Source organism: Papio anubis, chromosome 13 (genome assembly GCF_008728515.1).
Source record: "Papio anubis isolate 15944 chromosome 13, Panubis1.0, whole genome shotgun sequence".
Classification (NCBI taxonomy): Eukaryota; Metazoa; Chordata; class Mammalia; order Primates; family Cercopithecidae; genus Papio; species Papio anubis.
The window spans coordinates 48967983-48986308 of record NC_044988.1 but is presented as its reverse complement, the minus strand read 5'-3'; the positions used below and the strand labels follow the sequence as shown (position 1 = coordinate 48986308).

At 38.2% G+C, this 18326-nt stretch overlaps 1 protein-coding gene across 1 annotated transcript in view; it reads left to right on the top strand.

Moving 5' to 3' along the window:
* The window catches only part of MLLT3 (MLLT3 super elongation complex subunit), a 282499-nt gene extending 267713 nt beyond the window's left edge, over positions 1 to 14786 (top strand). Inside the window, 3 exon segments of the mRNA XM_017949830.3 lie at positions 4165 to 4236; positions 5446 to 5517; positions 10668 to 14786. Coding sequence (XP_017805319.1) covers positions 4165 to 4236; positions 5446 to 5517; positions 10668 to 10799 — 276 coding nt within the window. The 3' untranslated portion in view covers positions 10800 to 14786.
* Positions 14787 to 18326: the final 3540 nt, after the last annotated feature.

Here is an 18326-nt window from a genome sequence, read left to right as displayed (position 1 = left end):
CGCATGCCACCACGCCCAACTAATTTTTGTACTTTTAGTAGAGACGGGGTTTCACCATGTTGGCCAGGATGGTCTCGATTTCTTGACTTCATCATCCACTCACCTTGGCCTCCCAAAGTGCTGGAATTACAGGTGTGAGCCAGTGCTCCCGGCCAATGATATTTTTATGTCCAACTTAGGCCTATTTCAGCTTGATTTCTGTATCCAGTGGGTGGTGTATGAGAGCTACAATACGTCATGGGCACAGCAGTGGTAGGGCCAGGAGTGTAGGGAATTAGGCTCTGCTTTTGTGCCCCTCACTAATCTCCTTCAGTATCTCTCCTAATCATAGTGAAAAGTGGGCTTGCTAGGGAATGCAGCTCCAGCAAGCCCCTTTCATGCCCTTCAAACCTTATGGCTTCCCTTAAGCCCTTCCTGAATGGGCAGTCTTGAACTGACCTTGGCTTTAGGGAAAGGTTTAGACTCTTTGTCAGACTGTTTTTTTACCTGTCTAGCAAAACAAAACCAAAAACAAATAGTGTCATCTATCTGGAGAGGGTAAAAGTTACCTTACCTGATTAAGTAGCATACCTCTGGTTCCTTGGCGTGTTTATTTGGCAAATGTCGCTTCACACATATGAATCATCAGTCTGCCAGTAATACTCTATTATGTGTCACTTTCTCCATGCACCTGTAAGCATGGTAAGAAAGTTCATATGCTTCCACTTTTAGCTAGTCTGGGTTAGGAAATATATATACCATGGGAAGGCTTACCTCCTTAGAGCTATGTCTTGGAGCCAAGAAGACAAGAAACGGTTTCTTAAACCTTGTTTAGTATTGATTTCCTAGCCCCTCAAATCACTTGCACTGGGGTCAGGTGTGATGCTATCTCTTTTAAGTCAAGCTTCTGAGACTTAAAAAAAATTACTAGTATATCTTAATTCTCTAAGTTGATGATGTAGGAGAGTAAAAATTTCTTTAAAATCTAGAAGTCAACTAAATTTCACTCTGGAATGACTTTTTAGTCGTATTTGAATGTGTGTGTATGTGTGCAGGAGGGAGGGAGAAAAGTAGGTGGAGAGAGACAGGGATAGAGAAAGAGTATGAATCTGAATTTTCACAATAAATAAAGAGTTGAGAACATACTTGGAAGGACTAACTCCAAAATGGGAACACTCTGAGTTTCCTTCTTCCATACGCCTCTCCTGTTCTCTCTCTATGAATTGATAATGATCTCTGAGTTTGGTAAAGTACCAGGCAAAGCTGAATTGTCCATTGCCTTTTCTCAAATCTTCCAGGACTAGAGAAGAGGGGAAGTACTTATGGAGTCAAACATTTTCATACTGAATAAAAGTGAACATAGAGTCGCACGTCAACCAAGCAAGTAATTAACCTGAGTATTGTTGGGAGCTACTGTCATTAGCATGAAAGATCTATCAGTAGAGAATCCATCTGTGAATAACTGAGTTGTCCTTCTTCATAAAGGGTTACAGAAAAATATAATCTTGAAAGTTTGTCAAGGCATTTTCTCAGATTAAAGACAAAAGTGCTACTAAACCACAATTCTTCTATTTTCAGAGACTGCTGTATCTATAAATGGAGTAGCTAGGCAGTCTGGGTGGCTCTGCTTCTCTCAGTACAGTTTAATAGGGAATAATAGAGTGTTGCATCATTTCAACCAGAGATGGTTTTTTCACTCCAAACCTCCCTTATGTGAAGTTCAAACAAAAACAAAATACCACATCTTTTTTAGCCAAAAGCTTGGCAGGGAAGGAGGGGAGAAAGGACTTGAAGGAAGGAAGTGATCCATTGGACCCGAGTTAATATTCAGAATATCATAAATCACCTATCAGCCTGCAAGGCATGTTGAATGAAATTAAAAAGAGTCTATCCAGTTAAACTGGTTTAAAATAAGCCTGTGGAAGACAAGGTGTTGTACTTTTTTATTCTGGAGTTGTTTCCCTAAAGATAAGAAATGATCATAAATAAAACAATTGTCTTCAGCAGGGCTCAGCTCTCTCAGAATGAGGTTTTGACAAAGCTGTTTATTTTGGAGCAGGGAGAGATCAAAGAAGGAAGATTAACTGAGCCCTCTCTGGGCAGCCACTCAGTAACTTGAGGCGGGTCACTGACACCCAGAGCTTTTGTTCCTGCCACTGCAGCTTCAGAAGAAAGAAACTAGGATTTCAATGTATTTTGGCCTTCTGTGCTGTAGCACTTACGGAATGTGCGGGGTGGGACTTAAGCGTCCAAATGTTCTATTTTCTGCTTTGAAGAAAAGGTGGCAGAACTCTCTAAACCTAGTTAGCAAAGTTCTATTGCAAATACAGCGTCCTCAAGTCACTTCAACACCCAGAGTACAGGAGTTGGAGGAGGGGATCGTGGGAGGCAGCGGGATATGATGGGAACAAAATTCAGTTCTGTAATGCACAAGGCAAGCAGGCAGGGACTTTTTTTTTTCTTTCTTGCCTGAAATCTCAGCGGATTGTCTCTGCATGCCCAGCCCAGTATCTGAGTTGGCGAGGAGTGCCATCTACTGACCTACTTACTCTTAGGTCTCAGCGCTGATTTTTCCCTTGAGGTCTCACTTCCAACAACAATGGAGGAGGACATTCTGAATGTAGTGGAGAATTTGGTTTCCTTTACAGTGGAGCATGTTAAAAATGATTGCCTTGCCTCTGCTAATAAGTAATTTCCCTGTGTTGCCGAAAGTATTGTATTTTAAGTTAGCCTGGTCAAATTAGTCTTTTGGTTATCTTCATAGTAAAAATGATGAAAAAAGCATGATTCTCAGGAAAGACTGTTAGAAAGACACTTTTTACCCATGCATTATTCTCAATTAAAATAAAAATTTGCCGTTTCAGGAGTATTTGGTCTTTGCCAGGATGTCATGTTCCTATCCTCATCCAATAAAATGTTTATTAGTAGTATAACATGTTAAAACTGAATGGGAATCTGGGTGTTATCTTGTTCATTTCTCCCATTTCATCCTTTGCAGTCCGAAAATATTAAATGATAAGGCTGAGACTTGAACTTGGGCTTCTGAGCCTAATCAGTGCTCTTACCGTTACAGATTAAAAGTGGACTTATTCTTAAAATCTTTATGTTATGGAATGTAGTAAACGTGTGGACAGAACTGTTACTAAGTTAGGGCAGAGAATGGGTAAAGAGAACAGTAGGAATATAAAACTTCTTAAGATAAAGTAGGTCCTTTATTTGGCATTTTCCTCCTCTAATATTAGTCTCCAGTTATAACAACTCACTTCATAATGAGTTATAATGAAAAATACAAATTACTTTGCTTTTTGTGTTTATACACATTTGTAAGCACTCATCATTTATAAATTTAGTGGTTTCAAGCTTTTTCAAGTGAGGGCCATTTAAAAATACTTCCCTTTTAATCCTCAGTTTTGAAGATGCTGTCAAAGAAATCAGCTGCATTTATTAAATAATAATTTGCTTCTCCTTTTTATTAAGTAGAAACATAGCTTCCCACCAAAGCTTCTGTACAGTACGTAAAACTATTCATAACTTAAGTTGTAATCAGTCCAGATAAAAGGGAAAGCACTTGGCGTTTTACCAAGGGTAAACATATCGTTTCTTAAAACACAGAAGATAGTCCTATCTCTTTATTTCTTGAGTTGGAGGATCCCAAATTGGGAGCAACTAGTATAACTCATGGCCATCTTCATTTCCAAAGCTGCATCAGTTTTGTGCACATGAGTAATTTTAGAATGTGAAAGTTAGGTACTAAAAAGGGCATTTGAGTATTTGTTTTTGTCATCCCTAGCATACTGAGCACTAGTAGTCATGCTGAAACAGCAGAATGAATAGGAAAAAAATTCTTGCCAGAGGGAACTATAATCTCAGCATAACTCAGCTGCTATACATATGGTGAGAGTGTTGTCGCAAAAGAGAAGCAGCCTTGGAAGCTTAGATCAATTTCCTTATCATCAACTGGTTTTTTTAGTTCTACTCCTCTGACTCAGCATTTCAGATCTAAGTAATTTATTTTCCAAGGAAAATAAGATTAGAGAGAAGAAGAAAAATGTATAGAAAAGAAATGCTATTTGGAAAGTAAATGTTACTGTACATTTCATTCAGTGAGTGCCTTTGTTTAATGTGGCTGGTTAGCTAAGAGATGTTTGAAATAAAATTTAACACAGTGTTCTCTTTGATCCCTAGATTCTTGAAGTCAAAAGTCCAATAAAGCAAAGCAAATCAGATAAGCAAATAAAGAATGGTGAATGTGACAAGGTAGGTTTCCAGTCTGTTACTAGCAGAGCTCCAACACTGACAAGCCTTCCGTTTCTTTGTGTTCCCCTTGATCATCCTTGCTGGTTCTCCTTTCATTTTCTTTATCAAAGTGCCCAAGATGCCCAAATGATGAGTATTTCGTCCCAGTGCTTTGTAGTATGTTTTCCATGTGTTGTTTATATCTTCAGTATTAAGCTTGGCCTTATGCTGTCATATGCTGTGTTGCCTACATTGCCAAGGGATTTCAGGCACATTGAATTGGGAAGTAAGAGAATTGTGGTAGAGGTAGCCGGTTAAGGAATCTCAGATGTAGATGAGCAAGACATCTGATGCTAGTGCAGTTTGTTTTCCCAGAGTGTGCATCATGCTTCTGAAATCTGACTACAAGACCTAATGGGGTTAAGTTACCTGATTTGGGCAGGGCCCTAACCCTGCTTTGTAGGGCCAGGGCAGACCTCTGTAATGCTTCACAAATCTTTCATTTGCCTTTATTGCAAATGGTGCTGGGGGCACCCGTGCAATTATGCTAACAAAGACTCGTGAGTCTGAGCATATGGAAAGAGAGGTACCCCCTCTCCCCTTTCAGGGGAGCTCTTCACAAATCAGATGATAATTAGTGATCCCTGTTTTTCATAATACATTCTTCTGTTCTTCTGTCACTTGCTGGCATTGCTTACTGCAATGTTTGGTATGACCAGGAAGCCTTTTTAAAACAAAAACAAACAAACAGGAAAACCCTCACAAAATTGCCCTGACTTAATTAGTAATGTACATTGTTGTTTCCATATTCAAACTTAGAATTTTTTTTCTCTTAGAAACCTTCTGAGATTCAAGAATGGAAAAAAAAAGTATGAAAGTAGCCTTTGTTAACATGTTTAAACTCACTATTTAGCATTGAATTTCCCTACCTTTTGTAGAGATATTGTTGGAGGAAAGTGAGTCTACTGACTTGAATCTTCATAAGAGCAATTAAGTCCAAGAATTCCCTCCAACTCCCTTTTTAAAGTTGGTGTGATAAAGGTAATGGCTGGTTTGAGACAGGCTTGGTCTGCAGAGGCCTTTGGGCGCTAAGTGCACACAGCCTGGACTGGAGTGGTATAATGAGAACCTCCAACTGCTGCTGCTTGTGTGTTTTTACTTACATATTCATTTATTTTTGAACTACTTCTTAAAGTGCTTGTCCTTTTGGGGGACATTCTTCTCTTTCAGGCATACCTAGATGAACTGGTAGAGCTTCACAGAAGGTTAATGACGCTGAGGGAAAGACACATTCTGCAGCAGGTGAGAAATGCTTTTTAGCACAACCCTTTCCAGAAACATCAAGACTTGGTTTGTCCTGCAGTAGTGTGATAGCACCTGGAGGCCACTGCAGCCGCACGCTATCAGAATCTGGCGAATGCCACCTATAGACGTATTTGGGAAGGGTTCTCATTTCTGAGGCCACCTAGAAGTCTGCGTTGGAGCTCTATGGCAATTATTCTCCCTCCTCTAGTGCTGTGGACGATGAGATCTGGGCAATTTGGGAAGTGATGCTGGATTGTAGTGATCCCTCAGCTGGCTGGTGTAATGTGGGCTGAGGGAGGGGACAGTAGGAATGCAAAAACCTTTGGGGCCAGGCTTCTGGTTTCATGGGAAAACGGTGATAAGAATTTGAGTTAAGTGTTGTAAACATTTGTGATTCAATTTAGTAACCTTTGCCAATGATATTCTAAGGAAAATAAATATTTTCTTCATTTCCCTTATCTTGTACAACATACATTCTATTATTATGAACTCAACTGTGGAATACTTGTAAATTGGGGAAACTTCTATTAATACAATTTGATGTTTTAATAAGATAAGAAGGGTGGTTTTTCATTTTCATCTAGTTAATGATGTATGCCTCTGTTGCATTACCAGCAGCTATTGGTAATTTTTTTTTAACACCCAAAGAGTAGAATGTGTGTTCTAAATTCCAGGGCAGATATGTAGATTGTTTCACTGTTTGAATTTCTTTTTTTTGTTTTACTACTTTCAAATGACTTGACATTAATACTTAATCTACCCCAGCTGTGTGTGTGTGTGTATATGTGTGTGTGTTTTTTTTAAAACATTTAGTGGCTGGGGGTCACATTTATATTCTGTGTACATTTTTGCTTACATCTCTAAATACATAATCTCAAACTTGCCAAGTTTCCTGACTGGCCTGATAAGCTTTTTAACCCTTCTAGAGTTTTAGATTTGAACAAAAGACTACAGACCTATGATTCTTAATTGCAGATAAGTTGCATTTCTTGCAGTTTCTTTTTAATTAGTATGGGTAAGGAAGCAGGACTTGAGTGGCCTACCATAAGTGGTGGTCTAGTACTTCGCTAATATTCTTCTTAGGCCTCTTTTGAAGAACTGAACGTTGTTTTACCTGTCACTTACCACATATTTGGGGCTGGCATAATGCTAATTGCAGAGCTGTTGCATGATCTTTCTCATCTCTTCCCAAACACCAGCTCTGAGGCACTGTGGAGCAATTGTCCAACAAAGTTATTTATACCCAAGCTGGGCCCAAATAGTAAGTCTCACAGGAGGTGGGACAGATGTTTGTACAGGGTTGGGACATCTTCACAAAGAAAGCCTTGCCAGTGAGTCAAGGATACTAGGCTACTGGGCAGATCTTACCTTGGGGTGTCATTGGCATTCCCAATTTAATGTTGTCCTTTATTTTGACCTTATAAGAATTGTGAAGGAAGGTGGCTTACTGGAGAATTCCATCCAAGTGGATTATTTTAGTGTTCTAGAGGGAGAGAGTAATATCTATGAATTTTTAACCTGGCATAAAGGCACTCCAGGGCACACAGCATTTCACCCTAATTGCATTCCCAGGCCGGTTGAAAGCTCTCAGTCTTTGGCCTTTTGCCTTGTAATGCAGCTGAGGCTTGTGATTATGATACCATGATGCATGTCCTGTCACGGTTTACTGCTTAATTAATTCCTTTTGTAAAACATAGCACTATTGAGGACTAATGTTATTCTCCACCTTGAGGGCTGCTCATCTCATGGAATGCATTCCACGAAGTCTACGTATTCTCTGCCGTGCAGACTTGAACACCTGAAGCAGAATTTCTAGTGGGCCCAGGATCACATCTAGGTCCTTCCCTGTTAAATGCATCCTGTCCAAAAATCTGGCCTGACAATTTTATTTGGCTCACAAAAAGTGGTTAATAGCTTTGTTTTACTCTGGGGGCATGCAGTCCTGGCACTCGGCAGCTAGTTTAATGAACAGACAGCATTGGATCAAGGAGCCTGTGTTCCTAAGCCACTTTTTCAAAGGGTATAAATACAATAGAGTAGACACAGTCAGATCAAGAGAAGTGATTACCTAGGACTGATGAATAATTTGATTCATCTTTAAACCACATGTTCCACATTTATTTGGAAAGTGACATTGAACACATCTAACATCCCCAGCAATTCATTCTAAGCCTGGATTTGCATCCACGTCTGGGAGAAGAAAACTCTGTGGGAAACCAGGTTTCCTTAGAGGAAACTAAATTGCTTAGTTTAGCAATTTAGAATCCAGCCATCATTCTTTTCGAATTGTCTGCAGGGAATGGGGAATCCGTGGCATATTAGAATATTCCTTCTAAGAACCCAGAGAAGTCTCCCTGAGAAGTGTTCTGCTGAAAATGATGTTCTCCATCCTGGGAAATAACTTGTCATATCTCAGCACCCCTTATAGATTTGAGCCTGATGGCCTACCCCTTAACCAAGGGTAGGGCACACATTTTTATGTGGTGGTAGTCAGTGCTTTCCAGACCATAGTAGAGGCCATTCTATGGGAAGACCTATGTTATCCCAGACCTGGTTCTACTCCATAGAGAAGCAGTTAAAGTAAAGTCTGTTCATTACTTCTCACACAGAGGAGAGGCTGCTTCACATGGAAAGAACCCTGGTTTTTGAAACTATAATCAGACTAAAATCAGTGCATTTACCTTTTTATAATTACAAATTGGGGAAGGGAGCCACAGATCTGACAAGTGGATCTCACCCTGTTTAAAACAAAATGAGACATCCAGCAGCCTGCGTAGTACCCCTTAAAAGGCTGATGTGGCAGGAAATAATCCATCATGAATGTTTTCACAACAACCATCATCTGAAGAGTGAGTTAAGCAGTTTACACACTCTTCCTTTTCCACTACCCATATGTACCCGATTGCCTGTTTTTCTTATCTGCAGTCACTCTATCTACTATTATTATTGTTTTGGACAGACATTAATTATTGTACTATGATGCAAAGTAATGACATCAAGGTCAAGCCACACTGCATCAGCAAAGAGTGTATTCCTGTAGAAAGGCAGAGTGGAGTTCTTCAGGCACTCGTGGGGTATGTTCAGGCTTTGTGGCCTGTATCAATGGAATAAAGCATGTTAACGTTGTTTCTGATCTGACTATCAGGATTCCTGGAAAGGAATGCACACTTATTTTTCTTTATGGAGCCCTTACTTAAATGAGGATGTGGGCACATGCTCTAATAATTCAAATCATTAATGCTGTTCCCTTTGGCAAATAATTCCCAACTCCCCAACTGCTGCCACTGCTACTACATTAAGGCTGTTTCTCTGCATCTACCTTGATGTATTCTTATGGGCTCCCATAAAAATGTGGGACTCATTTAGTTAGATTTATCAGATCCCCGTTATGTCGTTGTGCATGTGTGGCTGCAGGCCGGGCGCAGCACGCTGATAGAGGAAGTAGGGGTTGGTGATGGAAATACTGGAGATCTGCAAGATAGCACAATGCATGAGAAATGCCCGGGCTCAAGTTTCTAGTAGGCAAAAGTGTTTATATGCTTTAAAATTAAGTCGCTTTTTTCTAGAAGGAATTTTTTTATTGCCCAGTTTTCTATTTGCTGTTAAATAATTAGGGAACAACTATATTGGGTCATGGAAAACTGTTTTCTTAAAAGAATTAGTTACAATTTTTTTTTATTCAAGCAGGCCTTTCTGAGTTTTAGTTTCTGCATTTTCTTGCCTTATTTATTTTAGTGCTAATGAAATGGCTAACACTCATTGGGGGCGGGAGGAAAAAGCATCAGGTCTATAATTCATGTGCAGTTTAGTTACCTCCCAGATAATTAAGGATCAGTTTATAAGGTAATCATAATCATGTTATCCTGACTTAGGTAGCAATTTACCATTTATAAGAAGCTTTGCTTATGATACCTTATTTGATCATCTGCCCAAACTTGCACAAGTAGAATAGGTAGCATTACTCCCATTTTCCAGATGAGGAAACTGAGGCTCAAAAGTTATGATGTTCTAATACCATTGAAAGAGTGAGCAGAGTCAGAACTTGATAATACCAAATCCAGAACTCTATTCTAAATGCTTTGTCAATTACCTACTGGGCAGCTGGCTGGGGGAAGGAGTCAAATTCTGGTCAGCTTGTTATTTCCATTGTATCAATTTGAAATTATAATAGCTCTGAAGAGACTACTTGTTTCCATCCCAAAATTTACACATTTTCACTAGATCCATAGTATTTTTGCACAAAATGGCAAAACTAAAAATTTATTCCAGAAAATACATAGTCTTAGTTCAATCGATGTTAATTATATAGTAAGTATATGATTGGGCATAGCTGTGTGTTTGTGCTTCTGTATGTATGTGGATATGTGTGGATGACTTGCTGAAAGTTCTATTACTAATAACTAATAAAACAAATGAGTGTCCGTTTTAGATCTTTTAGTGTCAATAAGATCTTGTTGGATAAATTTTTACATAAATGTAACACTTTAACCATAATTGGGTATACCCCTTCTAAGAATTTCTTGATGCATGTAACAGAACCTTGAGTCTAATGGTTTAAGCAAGTAAGGTTTTCTTCTGACTCCCTCCCCACCTAAAACAGTAACCATCACCTCTGTCATTTAACATTTTTCTGAAAGTTGGAGCCAATACAAGAAGAAATGAGGTTTTCCAAATTATTAACAATTATATAATGATAAAGGAAAATGATTTTATATAGCGGTGTGTGTGTATGTGTTTGTACTGAAGTAAAAGTAGTTTTGTTATTTCTAGGCTGGATTTTTCTTATGTTTAAGTGTAATCACTGTCTGTTGAGTCAGTAACTAATTTTTAAAGGGGTCTTGAAATGTTATCTCCCCCTAACTGCTCACTCACAGTTAAATATTCTGTTCACGACTTGAAAGCAGGAATGAGTTTAAAGGGTATGAAAAGCAAGACAAGTTCTCACTGGGAATTTCTAAGGCTTAATATACCTTTGACTTATCAAGTTGACTGAGACAATTTAATGCTATTCATGGTATGGGACCTTGTTGCTATAAATACGCATATTTATCACTTCATTGCATATTTGATCGCCCCTCTATTACTCTCTCTTTGCCTTTTGATGTTTGCTGCTTATTGCCCAAACTTTCTCTTCTTCACTCCTCTAGATCGTGAACCTTATAGAAGAAACTGGACACTTTCATATCACAAACACAACATTTGATTTTGATCTTTGCTCGCTGGACAAAACCACAGTCCGTAAACTACAGAGTTACCTGGAAACATCTGGAACATCCTGAGGATATAACAACTGGATGCATCAAAAACTATTGTGTTTTTTTTTTCTTTGGTTGTGATTTTTTGTTGTTGTTGTTTATATGAAAACACTCAGAATGATGCAACCAAAAGGGAAAAAATAAAAATCAAACAACCTTCAGCTTTATTTTTCTTTAAAGCCAGTCATCATCTCTTGATAAAGGAGAGGTTAAAGCAAACCAGCCTCAGCGGACCACTCTTCTCTCCAAGGAAATCCCCGGGAAGAGTTAGCCTGGATAGCCTTGAAAACAAACAAATCAAACACAACACAAGAAAACTCAAAGAATGTGTATGGTATCATGTATCTCTCTGTGGTGGTTCATTCCACAGGACGAATGCATATTCAACACACTGCCTTATTACATAACTGATCTATTTATTATTGCATACAGATATTCTAAGTCATTGAGGGAATGACACCATCAGACATTATAAGTACTTGGTCCCGTGGATGCTCTTTCAATGCAGCGCCCTTGCCATCCCAAGCCCAGTGACCTTACTTGTATACCGTGCCACTTTCCACCAACTTTTTCCAAGTCCTTTAACTCGTTGCAGTCTGTATTTTCCACCTTTTGTTTTTCCAGTTCCAGGACACAGATTATCAACTGGGGGGACCAAATAGCCACCTTGATTTTCTTCTTTGTGGTCTTTTTCCTGAAAATTGGGGCCCAGTCCTTGGCTGTATCCATGTAATGATCTTGGACCATGGTAGAAAATGCACCAAATAGGATCATATGAATTGCTGTCTAGCCTTAGTCAATAAACTTGTAGGACTTTTAAACAAAAGTGTACCTGTAAATGTCCTGAATCCAGCATTGTTGAGCTGTCATCAACATTCTTGTGTCTGTTTTACTGTTATAATACTAGGTAAATATGGAAGTAAAGGCATTCCACAGGATCATCATTTAAAAAAAAAAAAAGAATTCTGGTCCTGTTTTCTAAAAGAAAATGTTGTAGAAATTCTTAATTTGGAAATTTGGATCTATTTATTAGTAAGAGTTTCAGCTTTCTTCAGCTGCCAGTGTGTTACTCATCTTTATCCTAAAAACCTGGAATCAGAGATTTTTGTTTGTTCACATATGATTCTCTTAGACACTTTTATATTTGAAAAAATTAAAATCTTTCTTTGGGGTAAAATTCTTGGTTATTCTGCCATAACAGATTATGTATTAACTTGTAGATTCAGTGGTTCAATACCTGTTTAGTCGCTTACTAATATTTCCAGAAGGATTTCTTGTATTGGTGAAAGATGGTTGGGGATGGGGGGATATTTTTGTTCTCATTGTACCCTTGTTTTGAAACTAGAAATCTGTCCTGTGGCATGCAAAAGAAAGCAAATTATTTTTAAAAGAACAAAACCAAAGTACTTTTGGTGTCATTATTCCATCTTCTCCATAAGTGGAGAAATGAAAAGTAAGAACAGCTCATCTTCCAAGTTTTTACTAGAAATTCAACTGAAAAGAAGAGAAATGAAGAAATACTTCTGGATCCAAAGGTTCGTCACTGGATCAGCCTTAAGAAAGTCTCTATGTGTGCTAATAGACCAGTATCTCCCTTGTTTGTTCCCATGCCAGATGCTGTCTTTTCATACAGAGATTAACTCGTGTCTGTACAGAAAATGGTCTTTCCAGACCCATTCTTTTGGGCAGTTATATAAATGCAGATTGATAATGGAGTTATTTCTGCATTTTAAAAAGGGGATTTTTTACACTGTTTCTTTCTATCCAAAGAAACTATTTTTCCTTTAAAAAAATTATAATACAGCCATGCTCCTTGTAAATTATTTCTCTGAAGCGTCCTCCCAGAGGACAAGTGTACTTTGTCAATAATGTTATGATTCTTAATGATGATTGGCATGAACCGTACTTGAAGCATTTGTTGTATTGTCCACTTCTTGATGTGCAGAGAAACTTTGAGTCATTTTGGACATTAGGTGATTGATGAATTGTGTGGTTTCAGTTGTGTTTTGTTTTTAACTTTATAGTTGGAAGGGGAGGATAATGTTTATATGGAAATGTTGCAAATTTTAAAAATATTTTAAAATTTCTAACTGCTTACATATTCTGATCAAGGCAGAGGTTTATGTGGTTTAATATATCTGTGTAGTTTAACTAGAAACGTGTATATGTAGTTTGGGCCATTTTTATTTCTGTAACTAAATTGCGGGGCAAAAAATATGATTTGCCAATGTAAAATTTTTTCCCTTAAGTTACTAACCAAGAAACTAGGTAAGATAAGAAATGACCAAACAAAAAGGATGATAAGTAGGGCAGCCATTATATGATAAACTTTAGACTTGAAAGTTAGGGAATAAAGTTAATTTCTTCAGAATATCCTAAAATGTAAGTTTGTAAATTGATAAAAATCAGAAAAACTTACCCATCTTCTACTCATCAAGATAGCAAAATAAGTTTTTCACAAAATTAAGAGTGAGAGTTATGTTATTTTTTTTGAAGTGGTAATCTTGCTCTCATCTCTTTTTTAAATACAGAAATAAAAAGATCCCTTTGAATTAATTTCAAGTAGTTATAATACCTCTCTTAAAGTAACCCCTTCAGTTCTGTCACATTTATATGCACCCAACTTTGAAGCCTATTAAGAATATATTTGACACATGAGTACCCTAACAGTGGCTCTGGTTTCTTAAGCACAAAGGGAAAATGGCAGGGTTTAATTTCTTTGGTGTACATATATAAATAGATGTTTCAAATAAAATTAATTGGGTGAATGTGAATATGGTTTGAACCAGCCAGAGTATGATAAACTTTAAAAAATTTTTTTCCTCAGTGATTAGCCAGGGGAAAAAATATATGTACAGAACTCCCATCCCTATACCCCCTTATAACTTAGCTTTTGCCTCTGGTTTTGCAGCAGGATGTGTGTTGGTGGGTTTGGGGGTCCTTCTGTCTTTGGATGTAACAGTCATGTTAGCAACAATATTTTGCAGTTATTTCATGATCCTCAGCATAATCTGCCTCTGTCGATCTTAATACAGACAAATGGGTATTTCTATATATGCGTTCATATAGTATCAAGGGAAGACTATAAAAACTTCAGATCAGGAGACAAAAACTTTAGGAAAAAATATCTCAGAGTGTCCTAAACATTTTAAATTGCTAGGCAAATCTCTCTAATCTGAATATTCACCCTTTGGTGGAAACAGCCAATAATATTGGATTTCTTCCAGTAAAAAGTTTCTTCAACCAAAAAAAAAAAAAAGTGTTTTTTGCCCATGTCTTTTACAGACCCACCTAATCTTTAAAAAAAAAGAGAAGAAACAATTTTAGGCCTGTATAACATCCCATTTACCACTTCAAGCTCCACAAATGTAGTTAATATACTTGTTTAAGAGAGACTTTACTCTTAAATGTTTTAACTCTGCCTACTTAATGGAGTTGGATGTCCAGTGTTGGAAACAGTCAGTGTCTATTTGGTGGCTCGTGTTTATTTTTGTCACTGTAGAAGTGATCCGCTCTGGAGTAATTTGCTGTATGCTTATTACTTTCCACCTTTAGCTTTTTGTGTACTAATGCTATGTACTGCTCCTATATTTATATATACATATATATATACACACACATATATATTATCAGAGTAATCTTGCTTTGGACTGTTGCTCTAAACTATGACTATGATGTAGAGACTACTACAGCTGCAGTGAATGTTAAGGAGTCTGTTCCCATGGTTTAGTCTAGTCTTGGGCTGGAAGTCTACATCTTTTAACCTCTTTTGTTTTATATGATGCTTTTTATTATGTAGGCACTGCCATCCCTGAATATTCCTTGTAAAGATGCATTGAAGAAGTCAATTTAAAAGGAAGACAAAGCCACCGCTGTCTGTAAACTGTAAATATGTATTTTGGCACTTGTACTCCAGTATTCTGAAAATAGAGTTATGATGGAAATGCTGACAGATCCTTAATGGTGGCCAGAGCTACCATGCAGTGCAAAAATAAATTAAGTGAAAATGTATTATTGAGATTAACAGTGCAAGGCCAATACCTTTTATAAATCTGTCAGTATCTTTTTAATGGACTGTGTGTGTGTAGTTATGTTGAAAGACACATTGTGTATGTGTACATGCTTTTGTGTGAATTCAAGGCACACTGTAAGATGTATTTCCCTTCTCTAAAATCCATGTTGAAATGTAAGTACAGATTGATAGAAATAGGTGTTTTACTTAAACTCATATAATCTGTTGCAGCACCGTTTTTAAAATGTATAATTGTACTGATTTGCTAAGAGTCTTTTGACCAAAGTTTGGCTTTATTTTGCATAGAGGAAAAATTAACCCCTAGCCTTTTCTCAAAAAGTGATGCTGTTTCTAAAGAAGAGTAGATGGGGAGATCTGAGGCATCCAGAGAAAGGACAATGCGTCCAAAACCAGCTGAAGGCAGAGAGTCCACGCCTCATTCATTTTAGGAGTCCCTCATGTCTAGAACCATCTTCTGTGTCCTAAAGCCAGTATATATATAATTTTTTAAAGCTCTGTAAAGATTGGAACAAGAAGCGGTGGGATGCATTCTTGGCATAAACTGGGCTATGTATGCATGATGTTTTTTTCTTTCTTCCCCATTTCTTTGGAGGGTTTTGTTCAGAAACAATGTGCTATAGCCAGAGACAGTCAATCTTACAAAGTCCCTGCATTTACTTTCACAGCAGGAACTGCTACCTTGATTAGACAGGAAGAAGAGCAACTACAACAAAGAGAATAAAATACATTCAGTTTGGTAAATAACCAAGGAATTGGGTGTGATGCTCTTACTTAATAGTAAAGAGATTTACATCAAATTTGAGAAACTGACTTTATCTTCATTCAGGCTGACAAGCCATTTAGGGGATTAGAGGGGACTGCTTTGTCTCTTGTCAACCCGAGACTGATTTTAGGTGTGGAATCATCAGTCCCAGATGGGCTGGGATGGCAGTAGAACTTTCTAATGGCCGTACTTGGATTGGACTAATCTGTTTCCTTGTTGCGGCATAGATACTCATTTTTATTTAAAATAATGGCCTTATACCTTCTCCAGTGTATAGAAAGGGTCAAGAGCAGCACCAGGCCCTGCTGGAGCACACTCACCCAGGGGTGCACTGCACCACATGGTTTTCCCCAATAATTTGTTCCCTGTCTCTTCAGTTTATGGCCCCATTTTGATATGCAAGGAAACCTGGAGAGAGATGACAGATAACCAAGCCTGACCCCCAGACCTCTCTGGTTAGTAACTCAGGGAAATAAGTCTCCAAAACTAGTGGTCTTGTTTTATTCTGATTAGTGGAGCAACTAAGGGTATTTTATTGGTTTCCTTGCCAGGGATACCACCCAAATAGAAAACACAGAGCACATTTCAAAGCTTCTGCTTTCTCTGCCAGGTAATAGTATCCATACCTTCCTGTTTATGCGGTCCCCTTCTGTAGAGGTGCTTCCAATTTTTTCCAGAGGTTGTTAAATTGCCTTTGGCTCTCAGCTTAGCCTCTTGGTCTTAATTTCCCCCTAATTAAAGAAGGGTAACCAATGTGGTCCCTAGGAGCTAGTGAGAGAAATATACAGCACAAACCAAAAAACACTCTGATAATGATAATTGGGCCCTATGGCTCTTAAATAACAGCACAAATAGTCTACCACCTGAATCAGAAGGCTCCTTGAGTCCACTTTTATAACAATTCAGGGTGACTACTGGGGTCCTGGGTAATCCGCACGGAACAGGAGGTGCCCACAGGGAGTGGGAGATAGGTGGTGAGTAAAGACAAAGTTATTTGCTCATTTTCCCCTTTTAATCATGTCTCCCACCCCATGCAGTCCCCACCACAGAGTTCTGAAGCTTCAAAAGGGTAGAAAAGGATAAATCCAGGCCATTAAAAGAAAATAATCAAAGCTATTGAAAAGATAAAACAAATGAGTCGCACTAAAAGGGCCGTCTGTGCAAGTAATAAGGTTGAAATACTGATACTGATTTCCTAGCCGAACAGCATTCCTCACACATGTGGTTTGTGTATCCGTGTCTGGGTGGGTGGTCTGGTGAGAAGTGCTAAACGCAGCAAGATGGCTTAGTTTTTGAGCAGTGGAGGGAAACTTTGGGACAGGCTCAGCCCGTGGCATCTATAGTCCCTGCAACATAAAGAGGCTTTCCTTTTGCTTTGTTCCAGGATAGAAAGTTTTAACTTGGCTTATTCATTTAAATGTGAGCCTCTATTCTGCGCAGAACAAATCAGAGGGTAGGAGTGTGTATGTGTGAGAGAGAGAGAGTGTGTGTGTGTGTGTGTAAGAACCTTCTTGTCTCTCACCGCCCCAGCCCTAGGGAATGGGATGTGTGGCATAGAATGTATAACCCTTCATTTGTTGGAATATATTCCCTGGGTGCTAAGCACCTATTAAAATCTCTTTTGAAAGGGACGCTGTTTTAAGTAACACCTCAGTTTAGCTAGGACAGGAAATAGCATTAAATTAAAGGTACATATGAATATGGTCCACAAGCAATCCAAATAAAGGTAGACCCCCCTAAAAGCACATTTATACTAATGAGAATGCCAAATGAAGCACACTCAGTTCAAAGGGGGAGACTTGTTAAGGGAAGCTTCTTTCATTCAGGAAACACGATGCCCAGCGATGGCTTTTGAGAGACACAAATCATTGCCAACTCACATCTGAAGACAGGCTGCTTCATGAATATCCCTCAGAATTGTTAGATGTCGGGAGTTTTGACTTTAAATCAATTGGGAGATAAATCATTGTTTTCCAGATTACAATATTTACTTGTTTCTATGTTTATTATCTGTCTCCGCCACTAGAACAGAAGTACCTGAGGCTAAGAACTTTGTTTTGGTCACTGCTGATTCCAGGACCTAGAACAAGTCCAAGACATACGAGACACCTGTATTTATCAAATGAAAATGTGGGAGCATTTTGTGGAACATGAACCTCTTTTGACATTTCATGAGAAATGGTTTTGCATTTAAGGTTGGAAACAGTGCCCAGTATATGACCCTCTTGGCAATTCATGACATGATAAAATATTATATCTTTGGAAAGCCACATGTTCTACCAATAGTCAAACTTGTTTAACTTTATTTAATGCAATATTTCCCAAACTGTATGTAACACAATAGTAGTTATGCAAGATAATAATAGCGGTTTGGCATTTAAAATAATGTTTCTTTATCAAAATAGTTTTTAAACTATATTTCATTCTTCAAGGTTTATAATATAGTTTGGGTAGCACAGTTTCAGAGAAGGACAGCACAGCTATTACTATCTCTAGAAGTGGTTTTCTGGATTAGCTAATCATGTAACTTTTTGACCAAACTGGATTTTTTTTTTTTTTTTTTTTTGATACAGGATTTCTCTGTGTTGCCAGGGCTGTAGTTCAGTAGCTATTCACAGGCACGTCATAACATGCTATGGCCTTGAACTCCTAGGCTTAAGTGAACCTCCCACCTTGGTCTCAGAAGTAGTTGGGACTACAGGTCCATACCATCAGATCTAGCAAACTGGAACACTTTTGAGAAGGAAATGGGACA